This window comes from Sphaerodactylus townsendi, linkage group LG05, assembly GCF_021028975.2.
Source record: "Sphaerodactylus townsendi isolate TG3544 linkage group LG05, MPM_Stown_v2.3, whole genome shotgun sequence".
Lineage (NCBI taxonomy): Eukaryota > Metazoa > Chordata > Lepidosauria > Squamata > Sphaerodactylidae > Sphaerodactylus > Sphaerodactylus townsendi.
Genome location: NC_059429.1, coordinates 21,507,762 through 21,527,510, shown reverse-complemented (window position 1 = coordinate 21,527,510; position 19,749 = coordinate 21,507,762). Strand labels below are relative to the sequence as shown.

The following is a 19,749-nucleotide window of genomic DNA, read 5'->3' as shown; positions in this document are numbered from 1 at the left end:
GGCATTTGGGATCTCTGTTTGCATTTGGAGGAAGGAGACAGATTTTTTGAATTCTGTGCCAAGCTGTGAGGATGAGAGAATGGAGCTGAGATAAACTGGTAGCTCTAGTTCAGTTGGGCGAGAGTGTGTGTACGATTATTTAACTTCATTTATTCTTTGCCTTCCCCAATATGGTTTTACATAGTTCCTTCCATTTTTTTTTATCCTTGTGTATGAACTCTGGCGAGGTAGGTTAGGTTGAGCATGTGTGAGTCACTCGGCAAGATTTCTATGCAGAGTGCGGGTTTGGACCCAAATCTCCTAGTCCGGTACTGATGCTACTGTCATTGCAAACCTGCCTACAAAACTCACTCTGCTAGTAATGCCCGTTTTCTCTTGCACCAATTCCCCAGTCTCATATGGGTGAAATATACACAATTTAAACTGAGCTATCTCTTGAGAATACCTGCTGCTACTCACCTGTAGCATCTGTTGGCAAGGAGTTAGAAATGTCAGGTGAGGTATGGCAGCGAGTGACATACTCAACGTCACACAAGAGTTGCCTAGGCAATGCATATCAGCTTCTACCTTAGTGCCCAAACAGCAGTATAGAAAGAGGTGTAAAATGACTGTGATCCAAATTGAATATTCAACAAAAGCAAGCGGTGGTGTCCCCCGTCCCCTCGAGTGTTTGGGGACGCCACTTGCAATTCAAGGCAAGGGGGAACTGCCTATTTCCAGACCTGAACTTAAAACCCTGCAGCAAGTCTCCTATCTCTCAGGTTCATTTGCATGCTAGCGCTGCCAGGCTCCAAGTAGTTGATAACAACAAAAAGGCACCACAGATGCGAAAAAATACCAGCACATAAAAACCGTGTGCACACTGGCAACAATCACAACATATGTATTATTTCTACTAATCTATTGTACAATGTATAAAGAATGTGTACATGTATATATTTACCATCACAGAACTGTATACTTACACATACATATTTTCGTGGTAGAAAATGTTGACAGGGAGAAATTTTTCTCTCTCACAATACTAGAACCAGGGGGCATACATTGAAAATGCTGGGGGGAAGAATTAGGACTAATAAAAGGAAACACTTCTTCACGCAACGTGTGATTGGTGTTTGGAATATGCTGCCACAGGAGGTGGTGATGGCCACTAACCCGATAGCTTTAAAAGGGCTTGGACAGATTTATGGAGTGAGAAGCTCGATTTTATGGCTACCTCAATCTTGATCCTCTTTGATCTGAGATTGCAAAATGCTCTTTAACAGTCCAGGTGCTCAAGCAATGTCAGCAGAAGCTGCCATTGCTTTCACCTCCTGCCTGTGAGCTCCCAAAGGCACCTGGTGGGCCACTGCGAGTAGCAGAGAGCTGGACTAGATGGACTCTGGTCTGATCCAGCTGGCTTGTTCTTATGTTCTTTAATACACTGTACAATTGATTAATAGAAATAATATGTACATTGTTATTGTTGCCCCTCCCTAGGTAGTCAAAACTGAGAATAATGCACAAACAATAGCTAGCAGTCAGTAGGACTGAATAACTTAATACTTTAGTCAATTCCTAGAGTGAATGGAGCCTACAAATGGGGCTATGAGACAACTAATGCTCTTGTCTCCAGCATACAATCGTTCAACAATTCACATCAATGAATCTTCTCTAGCTTCAATAGAAAACCCACAATGAGCTGCCAGTATCTTGCAGCATCTAGTTTCAATAACTCTTCAAAGGCTCACGGGCACGTGGTATTTGCAATGTACTTAACATTTGTCCAAAGAAAGACATTTTTACAATTAAGTTTGGACTGTGCTACTCTCTATGTTGCCCAGGTAATGGCTGGAGATCTCCCGAAATTACAATTGGTCTCCAAGTAAAAGAGATCCGTTCCCTTGGAGAAAATGGGAGATGGACTCAGTGTCATTATACCTTACATCAGTGATGGTGAACATTTTCTAGGCCGAGTGCCCAAACTGCAACCCCAAACCCACTTTATTTACGGCAAGCAAAGTGTCAAACACAGCAATTTTAACCTGAATACTGAGGCTCTTTAATTTGAGAAAACGGTTGGCTCCCCATGCTACCATATTACCTGGGAGTAAGCTTGGTGGTAGTCTGTGTATGCTGCTTGAAGCCAAATCCATGCAACACCCCAAATGGGTGAATCATAACTCTGGAGGGTTTAGAAGCAAGCCCCATTGCCAGCAAACCCAGCTTTTACTCCTAGGTAAAGGATCGCCTTTTAGTTCTTCCCATGAAAATCAGTGGGTTTAACAGCATTTAACAGGGTTACCCACACGCCGTGCTCCAGCAGCCCAGGCCAGCCTAGATAAAGCGCATGTGGGGGGCAATTTTTCAGCCCCTCAAGACAATGGCTTAACTCTGTGCATGCCAGTGCCCACAGAGAGGCTCTGAGTGCCACCTCTGGCACCTGTGCTTACAGGGTTCTAACCACTGCCTTGCTACGTTATACCTTACCTTACATTATACCTCTCTTTGCCAACCCCACGTTGGCTTTTGAAACAGGCCTCTTCATTCTGTCTTTGACTGGGAACAGGAAATAGATCCACCTTCTCTCAGGCTAATGGGATGCGCGAGGGGGTTGGTTTTCCTATGCAAAACCATTCAAGGGCGGAAGGATAAAACTTTACCTCTCCTCCCCCATACGGACACAATCTGACAACAGCAGCTGAATTCTGCATTTCAAAAACATTGGAGAGGTCTTATCTTATTTTCGTTTTGAGGTCCCAGTCTGTTTATTGCTGCTTATAACAGCACCATGCAAATCAAAGATCTAAAAGACAGAGCCGGTAACACAAAGACATTCAATCTTGATTTGAGAAGGGCCCAAGGCAAGCAGTATAAAGGTGGCTCCAAAATTCTCAAGAGACTAGAGGTGGAAGTTTTGCAGATGAGAGGGTTTATTTATTTATTTATTTTATTTTGAGAAGTGACCTACGCCCCATCCCTAAGGGCTCTAGGGTGTACAAACAAAACAAAAGCAACAATACAGGATGCAATTAAAACATTAAAAGGCGAAAAACAACAAAACAATAATCGTCAAGAAAATAAAAATATAAATGGGGACCAACATCTAATTTTAAAGATTCCCTCCCACCCCCCCCTGTTGCGAGATAGTAATGGTGGCCCCGTTGGATGACAAATGACCTAGATGTCAGGGTCAGACGAGGGCCAAACAGGGAGGGGAGGTTGAACATGGACAAGGGATGTGACCTAAGAATCAAAGCAACTGAATTTACACACATGATTTCATGGTGGCTTTCCCTCCTATGGCAGGTATGCGCCAGAATCTTTAGCAGACAACATCTTCTCTCAGGAATCAGATGTCTGGAGTTTTGGCATTGTCCTGTATGAGCTTTTCACCTACGGCGGCAAGATTTCAGAGGTAAGGGGAGGAAAAGGACAGTCTGATAAGAAATCCCACTGCAAACATTGCAATAAAGCTTATTCGGAATCACATTCTTTTGTTCTGGGCTTTAGTGGCACACACTTTTGTGTCCCTTTACATCAGAACGACCGCACAAAAAAGACTCTTCATACCACCATGTTTCAAGATTGCCTGGTTTCGAGATTGCTTTATTGCAATGTTTTATAAATAAATGTAGTGGGTTTTTTGTTTTATAAATAAATGTAGTCAGCAGGTTCGCACTCACCTCTAAGGGTGAAACAGTCGCGCAAAATGGCGCTTTGTAAAACCAATTGTTAAACTATTTGAATCCCACCACCGGAACCGGTTGTTAAATTGTTTGAATCCCGCCACTGAATACATGTCAGTAACACAGAGGGGAATGCAAATGAAGACAGTGAAAACTGCTGCATCGTGCACATTCTCCGACTCCAGAATTAATTTTAGAAGTTCCCCCAGTCACATTAAAATTCAGCAAAAGCAAAATGAGCACAAAATTCAGCAAAAGCAACATTAGCACAGACTGGACCCTGAGAGCAAGGGGGGAAAGGGGATATGCCATGCCCCTAGAGACGCTGTGGAAGAAGGCGCTTATATTTATTACTTTTCTGCTGCCACCAAAAAAAAAAAATAAAATAAATCCCACAAAACTGATGTTTAAACGGTCACTCAACTCCGGGCTGGGGAACACAGAGACACAGACCAAAAATAATAACAACTGGAGAGGTTTTTAAAGATGAACAAACTTAAAACTTTTATTTGCTGGCTTTAACAAGGCTTCTCAGATAAACTGGAGAGGTAATATGCGTAATGGTTAGAGAGAGTTTGGCTTTAATCTTAAACGGGTTACTAAATAATGCTCGGGTTCTTAAAGCTGAGCTAAGTTACAGAAAAAAAGTTTTGCCGATGTAAGCGTAACGGTTTCAAACACTGTACTTCACTTCAGTTACACACTGGACCCTCACAGGTGTCCTTTCACTTAAGGTTTTGTTTCACAAAAGATGGTATTGTTGAGGGCTTACACTCCCTCCTAAAATCAAAAGTCAAAAAGAAAACACCTGAGGGCGGACACAAGCCTCCAAACTCAGGGTTTGAGAACACTGAATAGCCTCCTCAGCTATTCCTGCCACAAGCAGTGAGAGATCTCTCCCGATTCTCTCACCTTGTCACTAGAAAGTACCCGAGGGCACACAAGCTCAGTCAGAGCCAAAACAGTCTGAAGACCAAAAAAAGAAAGAGACTTTCATAGTAGTGAGAGACCTCTGCGGGTTCTCTACACTCTGCCTCAAAAAGTAAGAACCCTTCAGCACGCAGGCTGACAGAATTTATAGACTCTGCAGATTTTTCTCTGGCCAATCAGGGCTGGCCAGGGCTTAACTCTTTAGGGGGCGGGTCCACCCTGTAACATGAATGCAGGCTGAATGCATTCGTCACAGACGCCCTAGCTATTTTCTTTGTTTAGGTCTCAGTTATACCCTTTGCTAGAATGGACTTAACTGTTTTTGTATAGTAGTCCTTGGGAGGGAACTTTAGTTAGACCCTGTCCCTTTAAGAAGGTCTCTAGAGGCAAGAGCACTACAGTATTTCTTAGCTAGCAGTCCCTTTTTTCAGTTTGTTTTAATCTCAGGTGTCTGTGGAAGGCTGAAGACAGCAATATCCCAGACGTATAAGATGTTAGAGACCCGTAGCATTTTGAGTAATCAAGTCCCATCAGATTGCAAGAAAACGTAGTCCAGATAGAGGACATAGGAAGAACTCAGAAAAGGCACAAGCAGAGCAGACTTTCTTAGAAGCAATCAAGAAAGAATCAGTGCCTGCAAGTCCTCCAAGTGGTTTCAGTCGCCAGTTGTTTCCAGCATCGCAAGTATTCTTTGTTAGTTAGTCTTCATGGGAGAAGTCAGAGTCCTAAGCTTTCAATACTATGAAACCCTTTTTTGAACTGTTGCTCGTTTGTCTATGGGTCTTACATTCTGAACTTGGAGAGTCTACTGCCCTCTACTATTGTTACATGCCTAACGATAAATATATGCTCATATCCTGAGTTTTTTTATGTTTTTAATCTGTATTTTATTATTTGTTTTAATCTGTATTTTTGTAAATTCAGCTCTTTTGTATCTGGCTGGTCGTGAATAAATAAATCGAATCGAATGTATATGAACATTATCAGAGGCGTACCGGGGGGAAATGGTGCCTGGAGACAACTCCTTTCTGAGCACCCCCGCTCATGTCCCTGCACCCCCCCAGGTGTTCAGGGGTGGGACTCTGGGCCGTGGTCCCACTCTCCTGAGCCCCACCCCCTGGCCTCCATGGCCAGGTCAGGGCTCGGGCGTGGGCTACGCCTCGGTGTCCACCGCCTTCGCCTCGTGCAGGCTGACTTTTGCCCAAAAGCTGGCCTCCACAGAGGCCGGGGGGCATGGCTCGATGACCAGAGGTGGGCGGGGCGGGTTTGGTGACCAAAAGGCATGCACCCAGGGACATGGGTGACCCCATGTCCCTATGTAAGTGGTGAGCATCAGCTGTTATGGATCATACAGTTATCGTTTCGCCAGCATGGCCAATTGGCCATGCTAGCAGGGTCTGATGGGAATTGTAGTCCATAACAGCTGGAGTGCCAACGGTTCGCCACCACGGCTATAGGCCATACGCCTCTGAACATTATTGAGTAACAGTATTTTCTGTTCCTTTCTACCTCACACTTTCTGTCCTAGGAATTTCTTTGCATGATGGGGCACAGCAGGCCCCTCCAGATTGTCTGTCAACTTCTGGAACTCCTGAAGGGGAATAGGAGGCTTCCTCTCCCGGCTGGCTGTCCCAACGAGGTGAATTAGCAATCCTGGAGTGCAGTGTAACTGGTGAAGTGCTGGGCTGAAATTTAAGGATGGACAGTAGCATTCCCTCCCCTGGGAGATACGCATGCATATATCACAGGGTGCAACTCTATTTAGCATTTCACTATAAGAGTCTATTTAGGGATGCCAACTCTGAGATTTGAGGGTAGAGCTGGGATGGACCTTAGTGGGGCATAGTGTCATAGAATCCCACCCCTCCGGGCAGCCGGCCCAGGGTAAGTGGGATTCTGTCAGCCTCTGGGAGATGACTTCATTATTCCCAGGTTTTACCTGGAGACTGACATCTCTAGGGGTCGTGCAAAAACTAGAAACCCAACCAAGGAGAATCGGCACAGGAGGTAGCTCACAATCCAGGCAGCCGTGAAATGTCAAGTCCTGCTGCCCCAACGTGGAGATGGTGCCCAAGGTGGTGCAGTCCCTGCCTTGACCTTCCCACTAACCTACCCCTCTCTCTTTCTCTCTCTCGTTCCTTCCTCCAAGGTCTATGATTTGATGCTGTCCTGCTGGGCCTTCATGCCAAACCAGCGGCCTCGATTCTGTGACCTGGGCCCCCAAATCGAGAAAGTGAGAAATGGTCACAGCAAATCCCGGAGCTAGAAGGAGGCACAGCAACTGCTAAAACTGCTCCCCCCCCCCACACACACACACACACCATTGACAATGGCCCTTTCCCCACTTACCTTTGTCCAAGGGTTGCTGCACGCAATTCCCAGCGCGTGCAATTCCTGGCGTGCGCCCAGGCTTCCCTTACATTAATCGTGCTACGCATTTCTAAAAAAAAGGGCGCTTTAGGGAATTACGCTGCGCTGAGGGGGCAGCTAAGAGAGGGCAGCCGCCGCCAGGGCTGTTGTGTTCTCGCCACTTCCTGAAGTGGGGAGTGTGGAGCGGACCCCGCGCTACTTGAGGAGAGTAGCGCGGGGCTTAAGGTAAGTGGGGAAAGGGCCCAATGATGCACAAAAGAGGCACAAAGGATATTATGAAACTCTGCTTACTGGTATTTTCTAAATTTACTGCATCTCAATGGTGTTCACCCTCCGTGCACCCCCCCACACACACACACACAATGGGATACCCAGCCATGTTCCACTACTTTGATATTGCTTTATTGTCCAATAAAAAACCCATGCTCACACTCATGCAATTTTGGAACTATTGCAAGAACTTCAGAATGAAAACCAGGACCGTCATCAGACATTCAGACAACCAGCAGCTCATTGAATGTTAAGCGTATTCCCTGATGATGATCCACAAGAACCAGTGTAGCAGTTAAGAGTGTCAGACTACTATCTACGAGACTGTAGTTCGAATCCCAGGTTGTGCTATGGAACGGATTGTTGTGGGTTTTCCGGGCTGTGTGGCCGTGGTCTGGTAGATCTTGTTCCTAATGTTTCGCCTGCATCTGTGGCTGGCATCTTCAGAGGTGTATCACAGAGAGAAGTGTGTTACACGCTGTGTCCAAACTGGTGTGCTATGGAAGATTGCTGGGTAACCTGGGGCCAGTCATACTTTGTAACTTATCTCACAGGGTTGTTTTGGAGGAGATGGTAATGATGTAAGCCACTTGGGGACCCCTTGAGTACGGTGACCAGACGTCCTGCTTTTGGCGGGACAGTCCCGCCTTAAAACAATTTGTCCTGCATCCCGTGGGTTTTTTGAAGTGTCCCGATTTTTGGAAGGCTGCCGCACTGCCTTCTGGGGCACAAGGCAGTGCAGCAGCCTCCCGTGCACGCAGCCGCAGGAGCACTGCCTTCTGGGGCGCTCCCGTTTCCCACCCTGTGACAGGAAGCGCCCCAGAAGGCAGTGCACTCCTGCGACTGAGCGCGCGCGGCCACCCACCTACCCGCTTGTCCCGGTTTACAAAGGTGACCATCTGGTCACCTTACCCTTGAGGGAGGAAGTGGGGTACAACTGTATTGAGTAACATTAATTAAAATTAAATTACCATTGAATACGGAGGCTCCATGTAGCGATCATCAGTAAAAAAACTGTTTCGTAAGATGATTTCCTCAAGACGAGATTATGCAAAAAGTCTCTCCTATCCAGCATCCTAAGTCAAATGCCTCCAGGAAGCTCGCAGGTGCATCATGAAGGCAATAACCCTTCCCTGTGCATCATGAGAGCAATAAATTTTGAATGTTTATGGTTATATTGTTGGAAATTGGTTTTTTTGTGACCTGCCCTGCCCTGCCTTGTGGGGATAGGGCGGGCTACAAATAGAAAAAATCAATAAATAAAAATAACCCTTCCTTCTTGTTCCTCATTATCTACAGGTATATTGCATCTGAATATAGAAGTTCTGTTTAGCTACAGTTTTGCTTCAGTTTTGCTTTGTATACTTTAGGGCACAGGTGTCAAACTCGCGCCCCTCCAGATGTTCTGGACTACAGTTCCCATCATCCCCTGCCAGCATAATGCTGGCAGGGGGTGATGGGAACTGTAGTCCAGAACATCTGGAGAGCCGCAAGTTTGACACCTATGCTTTAGGGTCTTCAACATGGCTTTCAGGCCCCATCGTTCGTGGGTGTTTTTCCCACTTTCCCAGAGCGCTGGGGTGCTTTCATATGGGAACAAAGGATATGGGAAACAATGAGAGATGCTAGCCTCACCAGGCTCCATGCCCAAATCAACAGGAATTCCCCAACCCAGAGTTGGAGACCCGGGAACCCTCAGAATCAAGGGTGGAAATCGAGAATTGAGGCACCCTGGTATTTAGATATGAAAACATTTTTGTATCTCACCTTCTTTCTACACCTCTTTTCTAAAGGGGCACAACACAAGGCAGAAAACATTACTTGGTATTCAGGGGCCAGAAGGGCATGTCGGAAGGCCTGCTTAAGTGCTGGGTCTACTTGGGCAATACCCGGTGCGCGGCTCAGAGCTAAAGCCTCAGTTCTGGAGCAGTACCACAGCAATTCCATCAGAAAACAGACACTATCACGGGATTTTTTATATATATGTTTTTATTATACTGTTTTTTTTAGTAAGTACCCTACAGTTTCTTTTTAAAAATTAAACAATAAAAATATTCATAACTCATCTGGAGGGCTGCGTATGGGAGTTCACATTCCAGGAAACCAGGGGTAGAAATCTGCATTCGATTGTATCTGCGGCCACAAGACACAGAATATGGTGCTGAATCACACCAACGTTCCAGGTTGTCCAGTTGCCTGCCAATTGGATGGTTCTAAGAAGTCTATAAATAGGCTGCACGATGAAGGACTCCCCGACAAGTTTGCTTCCCTCCTTCAGAAACAGGTATTCTATTCCTGTTAAGAGTGAAGCGGCAAGTACCAGTACATGCAACACTTTTGCATTCTGTAGTTTCAGCCTGATGGGAAACCGTGAGGAATATCGCAGCAGGAAACAGTCGCCCAACACAAATAAAACGTTTGGAGGAAGCCTAAACCGTTTCCAGAAGGATTTCCACACAGCTTTTTGCTCAAAACTTTTGGGAAACATTTTATTTTTCCTCAAAACAGTTTGTTTTGAAAATGCTAAACTAGTGACTTTTTTCCTGAGACAGTTTTTAAACTGTTTCCTGCTCACTGTGTGGAGTTCAGGAATTTTTTAAGAGATGTATCTTTGAAGCTGCATAGACACAATTCGAGAATTGCAAAAATGGGCAGATTTCATGTCTCCGTAGCTTCGTAGATAAGAAGTCATTTTTTAAAAAAAGAAAACCGTTTTCAATTAAAACACTTAATTTTTATGTGCTGTATGGACAAAAAACAAGAAAAGAATACCTTTTAAACTGTTTCCCAAACATTTTAAATGCTTTGTCCAGAAATGGCCAGTATCATGTGGATCTGTCCAGTGTTACTATAAACAAAGGTACCAAGAACATGTTCTTGGTACCTTTTGTTTATGTTGTTGATACCTTTGATAAAGATCAGAAGTTTGAAAAATATTTCAAATGTGTGTTGGAAATGTGATCATCACCACGAAGTGACTTTTTATCATATATGATGGTCTTGTAACAAAGCCAAAAAGAATTTGGATACAAATACATTCCACGATTCAGATTTTAAAGACTAATATACACATGAAACCAGAGGCTTTTATTTGGAACTCATGGACAGACACCTTGAAAAAAGAAAAGGAACTTTGTTTCTATATATGACATCAGCAGCAAGAATATTACATACACAAAAATGGAAAACTTTATCTGTACCTAGAACAGAAGAAAGGCTTGTGAAATTGTTGGAACTGGCAGAGATATGTAAACATACTTCTTTATTAGGCTGTTTCCGTATGGGCCAAAAACAGCAGTGTGAAAACGGTGTGAAAACGGCGTAAAAGGGTTTATACAGTTTTCACACTGTTTTCACACCACTGTTTTTGGCCCAGGCAGAATCAACCTTAGAGAAAAGAACAGAAATTCATCGATAACTGGAGACCACATCAGACTTTTTGTGTAAAATAGAAAAAAAATGAATTGATGATTTGTGACTTTGAGGATTTGGAGAGCAAGGAAATAGGTATAACATAGATAAGTGTGGGGCTTATTAGTAATAATAATAAATAATTTTACAATTGTAACTAGACAGCAAGGAGTAAACCTTTATGTGTTTTTATATCTGATGCAGATGAAATTGGGAGCCCTCCCTTTTCCCCCTGTAGTGTGTTTTTGTGGGAGGGGGGGGTTTCCTCGCTCTCTCTCTCTCTGTATGTTTTTAAAGTCTTAGCAATGAAAAGTTCAACTGAGGACATCACCAAAAATAAAGTTTCAAATAAATTGGATGAGTTGTTTTTTTAAAAATAAAGAAATCCATTCTCTACACCCAAGGGTTGGATCCAATCTCAACTGGCAGTTCCCACCAATTTGGAAACCCCTCCTCCATGCCGACCTTCCAAGAGCAGAATTTTGTGGAGATCAGTGGGCTGAATTGAAAAATTAGTTTGGATCTTGCCCTAAGTGTGGTTATTTGTCTCCTGTTTTGTTTTTCTGTATCTCGCTGTTTTATGACAAGAGTCCCCAAGGTGGCACCTGGAGTCATCGTGGTGCCCACCGACAACTTTAATGGTGCCTGCCAGCTGTTTCTAAAAAGGGAGCAGTGTCAGATGAGGCTTTTGCCCAGCATGGCTTTGGATTGGTCACTGGAGACCTGATAAGCTGTGCAGATTTTTTTTACAGTTGCTTTGGCAGCAGCTGCCACCACAGCACAAGGATCTATGCCAGAAAACATTTTATGACAATCTGTTCCTTTTAAAAGGTATCGTGTTAAACAAAGCTTGTGCTTGAAAGGCTGAAGAGTTGTTATGAAAGGTATGCGTAACCTCAAGCCCTGACATTTTGCCTCCGGTAGAATCCTTATCCCCTTTACCCTTTCCTCGCTAACCCTCCTTACTGCCGAGAAGATATTTGTATTATGCTCTTAAACTCTTTGCTTTAAGAACTCCAGTAACTAAGACAGATACCATATGCTGTGCTATGCTTAGAAACTGGCCAGGACCTACTTGAAACAAAAGCATGGCTGAATACATTCAAGTATTGGATTAAATTATGTTTTAACTCTGATGTGCGCAGTTTAACATATACTGCGCGCCCAGACCTATTTGCCTCCGAATGGTATCATTCTCAACTAAGACAGGTGATCAAGGTTTTTTTAAATTTTTGTTTATTGCACTTGCCACTGAACTGTATGCCTTGATTTTAATATCTTTTCTTGAACTTCTTCAATTAAGCCACCTTTTGCTTTGTGTGGTGTGTTTCTCAGGGAGTTACTGAGACCAAAACTGGGCAAAGCTTGGCTGTACTGTACTAGCTTTAGTGCCCCCATCCCCATAAACCAAAATATTACACTGTCTTTTGTGACTGACAGCTTGCTTTTTAGATTTAGGACATTGACAGCTAGTGAGCAAGCAAGACAGAGGGTCCAGTTCTCATGAATTCAGCTGGCTTCCCATCTCTCCACAAAACCCTGCCCCATTGAGGGAGGTTGGCTTGCAGCCTGCGGGCAACCCCTGAACAGAAATTTCACACACAAGGCAAGATTCCTCCCCCCCTCCCCAGTTTTCCAGTTGCGAGTCTTCCATTTTTTTGCCAGAAATAATCCTCTATAAGCAAGGCTAAGCCAGCATCGTGATCTCATCCAAAAAGGGATGCTTTGGGATTCACTGAAACAACCGAGCACCTAGCAAAATCGGATCAGGTTTCTTTTGAACCCCACCAAACAAACAACCCGCCCTGCATTTGCCACGTCTTCACAAAACCATGGGCCATGCTGGGGCAAAGGGGACTGCATTCTTTACAAAATAGCTTACCCCCACAGTAAGGGAGAACTATGTTAAAATAATGGGGGGGGATGTTTTTTTTAAAGTCCAAATAAGACTCAGTGGCACTTACCAAGACTGAGGAAAACAGACTGCATTTGTATCACAAGGTGATTATTTTTTTTCTTTTGGAGGAAATGTTGCCTTACCTGAATGTCACCTTTGGTATATTAAGCCCAGTTAAGCCCAATTTTTGCAGTTCTGTCATTTACTGGTTATCCTGGGACCACATACGAGGCTTTCACATAACATGCAGCCAAAACCCAGATCCTGTTCTGACGTCATGGAATGTGAAAACACCTAGCTAACTGAATAAGCACCTTGGCACAGAGAAGAGGGCAGAAAAGATCAGGATAAGGAACTAGAACACAGTATCAAAGCAATGCAGATATTGTGCCATTCAGCTACTGATAGAAGGAAGTTAATGGATGTGTGTGTTTTTTCCTGGATCTAAAAGCAAGATACTTCTGTGCCAAAGCTTGTAAGTGCTAGATGCAGTGGGTCACAACAGTGACCAGACCAAGCTGTTTGCAAGAACTAAGGAAGTGGGGGAAGGCCAAGGTCTAGAGAGGACAATTCAACCCCACAGCAACTTCCAAACCCCAGGAATTTTGCCCCAACAAGGCCCATAAAAGTTTTCCAGAGTTCTCACTGATTCACGGCATGCCCCATCAATTCTATTGTCCTGTGCATCATTTTGGGCAAAGAATTGAATCCGAGCAGACAGTTTTATTTATCCTGAACAAAAACGTGAAGCCCAAGAATTCCACCCTCTCGCTCCACACCTTCACTTCAAAACGGATTTTGTCATCTTACCCCTGAATCTTTAACAGTGTAATGATCCTAAATAGAGGTAACTCCCTCTAAGTCCATGGAAGTCAGTGGGCTAAGAAGGGGAAACATCTGCTCTTCGAGGTAGTGTCTGTCAGTTAAGATTCCTGAGACATTACATGATGGGTTTATGACCTGGAAGCTTCATCTCACGAGAGACCATGAAATGCCAGGAGTTGCCAACTCCTGATGGGGAAATTTCTGGAGATTTGGGAAAGAGCCCAGGGAGGAGGCTCAGAAAGGATGTGATGCCACAGAACCCATCCTCCAAAGAGTCCATTTTCTCCAATGGAATTGATCTCCTCAGTCTGAAGGTCAGCTGTTATTTGAGAACTCCGAGTCCCCCTGCAGACTGGCAGCTCTAGAAAGAACCCACCAGAAGAAGTCATTGGGTTAAGTTTGCCTTCGAACCAGAGGCAGAGCGCTCATGGTCACATGTCCCCGGGCGCACGGCAGCTGGTCACGTGGGGGGTAGAGAATCGCCCCCACACCCCTCCCTGCCAGGTTGCTCCTTCAGCCGGCAGAGGCTCTGCCAGCAGAAGGAGCAGCCTGACTGGGCCACCACCAGGCGCCCCTCAGCCTCACCCTGTCAGGCTGCTCCCCTCAGCCAGCCTGGCGGGGCAGGCCAAGAGACACCTGGCAGCAGGCCAGTCAAACTAAGATGTGGGGTGTGGGGGGAGGCACAGGGGGCGCAAGAGGGTGTGGGGGCCAGGTGTTGCCCCGGGCACTATTCCCCTCCCCCCCATTCTTCTGCTTCAAACAACACATTTTCATAACACATCAAGTATCGTCCACCCTTCGATGTAGTCTCTTTAAGACCTGTTTTAATATCAGGTTCCTTCAAACGGTTCTTCCCCTTGGGCAGGGGCAGGGAAAACCAAACAGAGTCACACTAGGAGCTGCTGGCTGCAAATTGCAAGCCAATCAAAATAAATATGTGGCCCGTCGTCACCCTCCATTTTAAACCCTCCCCCCCCCCATGCAACCTCAGTGTTCATCAGAGCCTCTGATAGACCTCCAATCTCTTCCCACAGATCAAGTTGGGCTGGTTGATGGCTCTCCACATCACCAGCATCTCATACGGCACAAAGCGATGGACCAGGAGCAGTTCTTTGTAATAACAGGGGTCAAAGGACTCCAGCTTGGAGGATGGCACCCTCACCCCCACAGTTCGGATGCCTGAATGGGAAGCAGGAGCCAGCCCCGCTTTCTGGAGACACATCCCCAGGTACACATCATCGATAGGGAAGAGTTCGATGCCCTGTGATTCCTTGTAGATGGTGCGTGAAGTGTAGCCAGACATAAGGACACCTCCACCGCCACAGTAAGGGGGGTAAGAGTTGGAGGCAGTCACTTGCTCTGGCACATAGTATTTGCTCCACTTCTCACGGATGGGGCCCACGTTGGAAATAAGCTGGCCCACAAAGAGGTGTTCATCTCCTGCGCCTGGGATATCCAACAAGTAGTGGATAATATTGTCTGTGTTGGCAAAAACGTCGTCGTCCCCGTTGAAGACGAAACGGACCCCGGGGCACCGGGCCTCCATCCAGGAATGGAAGAGGACTTGCTTGAGGGTCAGGTTGAAAAAGCTATCATGGAAGTCCCACTGGAGGATGTCTCCGTTCTCTTCGGTCTCGGCCTTCAAGAGCTGGTTGATCTTCCGAGCTTCACGAGCATTAGCCACCTGCCCAGACAAGAAGAGCCTCCGAATATGGACCCCTGCGTACATCCGTTCCTGGCCCCACGTCTTGCGGATGATCTCACGCCTTTCATAATTCCCCGGCGAGGACTTGATAGCGAGGAGCAAGAAGACATCGTAGGATTTGTCTGGGCCGCCGCACTTCTCCGGCACGTCCAGGAGCAACGGGAATTCCTTGCAGTGCTTATAGCGCAAGAAGTTCTTAATGTGGTCGGGCAATTCAGCAAACCCAGAAAGGTTGGCCACTGACACATTCTCCCGGCACTCTGCGATGGGCTTAGGGTGTTCAGTCACAATTGGCCGGATTGGGCTGGAAATTTCTATTGCTTCTTTCAGGTCATGCCTGCTCTTCTCGTTTTGGAGGAGGAACAGAAGCCCAGTAAACCCAGCAAAACTCAGGATGGCAACTTCCAACTTGCGGCACCAGCGTCGTGACATTTTTCACCTGAAAGACAAATGAAGATTTGAATGGAAATCAGTGCATACCCTCCGGGCCTCTCGAGAATTTGTGATGACAACACGACAGCCCTCTGCACCCACCCATGCTTATCACCTATGCTTCAGTCAATAGTTGGTGACTAAAGCAATGAAAATGTACATTCTCATTGTACTGGGAGAACCCTCTCCGTCCACGCAAGCAGTTTATTATTATTAGTTTAGATTCCCCACCCCAATGACTCAGAAGATACAGTGATTTCTTAATTTGATGTTCAAAAGGGTAACTGGTGGTGTAGATTAGGCTGGGAGCCAAATGCAGATAAGGGGGCGAGGGAATCCAACAGGCCGAGGTGCCTTCCGACTCTTTAGGAATTTATACAACAGCATTGGATTTAGAAGAAGTAGAAGACAAAGAGTTCGGATTGATATCCCACCTTTCTCTCCTATAAGAAGGAGAGTCAAGGTGGCTTACAAGCTCCTTTCCCTTCCTCTCCCCACAACAGACACCTCGTGATGTAGGTGGGGCTGAGAGAGTTCCGAAGAACTGTGACTAGCCCAAGGTCACCCAGCAGGAATGTAGGAATGCGGAAACACATCTGGTTCACCAGATAAGCCTCCGCCACTCAGATGGAGGAGTGGGGGATCGAACCCGGTTCTGCAGATTAGAATCCACCTGCTCTTAACCACTACACCACACTGGCTCTCACCACGCTGTTTAGGATTGCCAGCTCCTATGTGTTAGTGGGAGATCTCCTGGGCTTACAACTGATCTCCTGGCAAGAGATCAGTTTGCCCAGAGAAAATGGCTGTTTTGGAAGCTGGACTTTAGGTCATTCTACTCCATTGAAAATCCTTCCCTCCCCAAACCCTGCCCCCCTCAGGCTCCATCCTTCCCTCCCCACCAGGTATTTCTAGAGTGGGCAACCTACCCAGGTCTTAGGCCAAGAAAGGTCTTTCCCTGAATGTCCTGGGATACTTTGACACAGAGGTTGAACCTGGGGCCCAGGGTTGGCATCAGCATACTTTGCAATGCGACAACTGCCAGGGCCCAGGGATTCTGGAAGGGCCCACTGTCTCTGACCCCTCCTGCTGCTGCCATGTACCTGTTCCCTGGCCATTTGCTTGCCAGCACTCCACCCAGTCAGAGCCAGCGTGGTGTAGTAGTTAAGAGCAGGCACACTTTAATCTGGAGAACCGGGTTTGATTCCCCACTCTGCCACTTCTGTGGAGGCTTATCTGGGAAACCTGATTAGCGTGTCCACTCCAACACATGCCAGCTGAGTGACCTTGGGCTAGTCCAGCGTGGCGAACCTATGGCACGGGTGCCAGAGGTGGCACTCAGAGCCCTTTCTGTGGGCACACGTGCACAGAGTTCATCATGTGAGGGGGGGAATCATCTAGGCTAGCCTGGGCATGATCCTTTACCTGGGAGTAAGCTCGGTTGCTGGCAATGGGACTTGCTTCTGAGTAAACCCTCCTAGGGTTGTGATTCACCCATTCAAAGTGTTGCGCGATTGCTTCACCAAGCTTACTGCTGAGTAACGTGCGCCTTGGAGCCAACCGTTTTTTCTAAACTAAAACCTCAGTATTCAGGTTAAATTGCCGTGTTGGCACTTTGCGATAAATAAGTGGGTTTTGAGTTGCAACTTGGGCACTCGGTCTCGAAAAGGTTCGCCACCACTGGGCTAGTCACAGTTCCTTGGAGCTCCCTCAGCCCCACCCACCTCACAGGGTGTTTGTTGTGGGGGTGGGGAAGAAAAAGGAGATTGTAAGCCCCTTTGAGTCTCCTTACAGAAGAGAAAGGGGGTATATAAATCCAAACTCCTACTCCTCCTCTTCTTCTTCCTGCTTCCCTCCATTGATGGGGAAATATATGTGGGTGGTGTCCTGGCAGCCACAGTAACTACAAGTTGCCTATGCCAGCCAATGCTGCCAGGGGAAGGGCATGAATGGGGGTACAGGCGGTTTTCTTGCGCAAGGGACTGAAGAGGCTTCTGAGAAGGGAAAGGAGGCACCGATAGGTAGGGGGGCACCTGGGTGAGGAGAAAGTAAGCATGATGGTGGACTATTATTACTACTACTACTACTACTACTACTACTACTACTACTACTACTACTACTATTATTATTGTTGTTGTTGTTGTTGTTATTGTTATTGTTATTGTTAATTCGACTTATTAAACCGCCCTACCCCCGAAGGGCTCAGGGCAGTTTACAGGCAACCAAACACAATACATCGCAGCTGAAACAATCGAATAGTCGCAATTAAAACAATACATACAATAAAAACAGTAGCAGCAGTAACCTTTCCATAATTAATTAATTAGGTGGATGACGTCTGGTCCTAAACCCCGGGAGGCGACTGGCAGATTTTCAGATAAGCCGATGACACACAGTGCAACAGAGAGGGGCGGACAACCTACCCAGCAGCCAGCCTCCCCCCAAAGCCCCGTGGAACAGTTCGGTTTTACAGGCCCTGCGGAACTCCCCAAGGTCCCGCAGGGCCCTAACAGCTGGAGGAAGAGCGTTCCACCAGGAAGGGGCCAGGGCTGTAAAATCCCTGGCCCAGGTGGAGGCTAGCGGTAGGCAGAAGGGGCCTCAAGCACTGTCAGCACAGGGCCCCCCAAAACCTGGAACCTGACCCTACTGAGACCTTCTACTTGCACAGAAGGAATTCAGCGGAGGTGCGAGGACTCCTCAGGGCAGCTTCCTTCCACTGACCAATCAGATGTGGGAAACCATTAATGTGGACACGGAATACAGAGGGCCAGCCCCATTGGGTGGGATCATGGAAGGGTCAACTTTGGCAAGGCAGGGGAGGAGGGGGAGGAAGGCTGACCGACTGGAAAAGCAGACCCAGAGCTCTCCTGGAGGGCAGCATGGAAACAGTCCCTTGCGCAAGAGAGGCCTTGGGCATCCTATCCCCCCAGATCAGAACAAAGATCACTTGTGTAAGAAGAGTTGAGCAGAAAGAATTCAGCAACACAATAGCAGGATGCTCTTTTAATTCCAGGCGGATTAGTGTCCGGGCTATGACAGCAGAAAAGACAGCTGAGTATTTTGTGGTAACTTTTTCAGCTTTATTTGGCACAGAGACAAGTTCTCTGAGTTCTCCTGACGTTACCTGCTTGAGGGTTTGGTGGTATAACATTTCTGGGTACAACCATAGAATTTCTAGTGATTCCGACAGCTACCCACGTCACTTCTGGGTTGTCCCCAAAAGTGATAAACCAGAGCAGAGGACACCAGTAGGCTTTAAAAATATTTTTCTCCCTTCCCCCCCCCCCAACACACCCCATTCCTCTCATGAGCAGCAGCCTCCAGTGTGGTGAACTGGGTTTGTTTTTCCATCAAGCCTCCTGGGCGATTCTGGGCTAGTCACAGTTCTCTCAGAACTCTCTCTGCCTCACAAGATGTCTGTTGTGGGGAGGGGAAGGGAAGGTATTTGTAAGTCGCTTTGGCCCCTTCCGCACATGCAGAATAAGGCACTTTCAACCCACTTTTACAATTGTTTGCAAGTGGATTTTGCTGTTTCGCACAGTAAAATCTAGCTGCAAAGTGGATTGAAAGTGCATTATTCCACACGTGCGGAAGGGGCCTTTGAGACTCCTTCAAGGTACAAAAGAGCAGGGTATAAAAATTAACTTGTCTTTTTCTTCTTTTGGGGTACTTTCCAATTCACGTTAAGAACATAAGAACATAAGAACAAGCCAGCTGGATCAGACCAGAGTCCATCTAGTCCAGCTCTCTGCTACTCGCAGTGGCCCACCAGGTGCCTTTGGGAGCTGACATGTAGGATGTGAACGTAATGGCCTTCTGCGGCTGTTGCTCCCGATCACCTGGCTCTGTTAAGGCATTTGCAATCTCAGATCAAAGAGGATCAAGATTGGTAGCCATAAATCGACTTCTCCTCCAGCTAAATCTGTCCAAGCCCCTTTTAAAGCTAATATCCAGGTTAGTGGCCATCACCACCTCCTGTGGCAGCATATTCCAAAACACCAATCACACGCTATGAAGAAGTGTTTCCTTTTATTAGTCCCAATTCTTCCCCCCCAGCATTTTCTAAATGAATGCCCCTGGTTCTAGGTATTGTGGGAGAGAAAGAGAGCGAAAAAAAATTTCTCTCTGTCAACATTTTCTACCCCATGCAAAAAATTTTTGTAGTGACTTTCCAATCATATCCTCCTCAGCCTCTCTCTCAAACTAAAACTAAAGAGTCCCAAATCTCGCTGTGCCTTCTC

The 19,749-nt window shown here is 46.3% G+C and overlaps 2 protein-coding genes across 4 annotated transcripts in view; one reads left to right on the top strand and one right to left on the bottom strand.

Annotated features, from left to right (window-relative positions):
• Nucleotides 1-6,864, top strand: part of JAK3 (Janus kinase 3) — a 50,966-nt gene extending 44,102 nt beyond the window's left edge. The window contains exons 23-25 of the mRNA XM_048497808.1: nt 3,289-3,397; nt 6,127-6,237; nt 6,748-6,864. Of these exons, the coding sequence (XP_048353765.1) occupies nt 3,289-3,397; nt 6,127-6,237; nt 6,748-6,864 (337 nt within the window). The remainder of the gene's footprint in view (nt 1-3,288; nt 3,398-6,126; nt 6,238-6,747) is intronic.
• Nucleotides 6,865-9,257: 2,393 nt separating this feature from the next.
• The window catches only part of B3GNT3 (UDP-GlcNAc:betaGal beta-1,3-N-acetylglucosaminyltransferase 3), a 34,464-nt gene continuing 23,972 nt past the window's right edge, over nt 9,258-19,749 (bottom strand). For all 3 annotated transcript variants that reach the window (XM_048495813.1, XM_048495815.1, XM_048495814.1), the window contains exon 2: nt 9,258-15,515. In XM_048495813.1, coding sequence (XP_048351770.1) covers nt 14,369-15,508 — 1,140 coding nt within the window. In that variant the 5' untranslated portion in view covers nt 15,509-15,515 and the 3' untranslated portion in view covers nt 9,258-14,368. The remainder of the gene's footprint in view (nt 15,516-19,749) is intronic.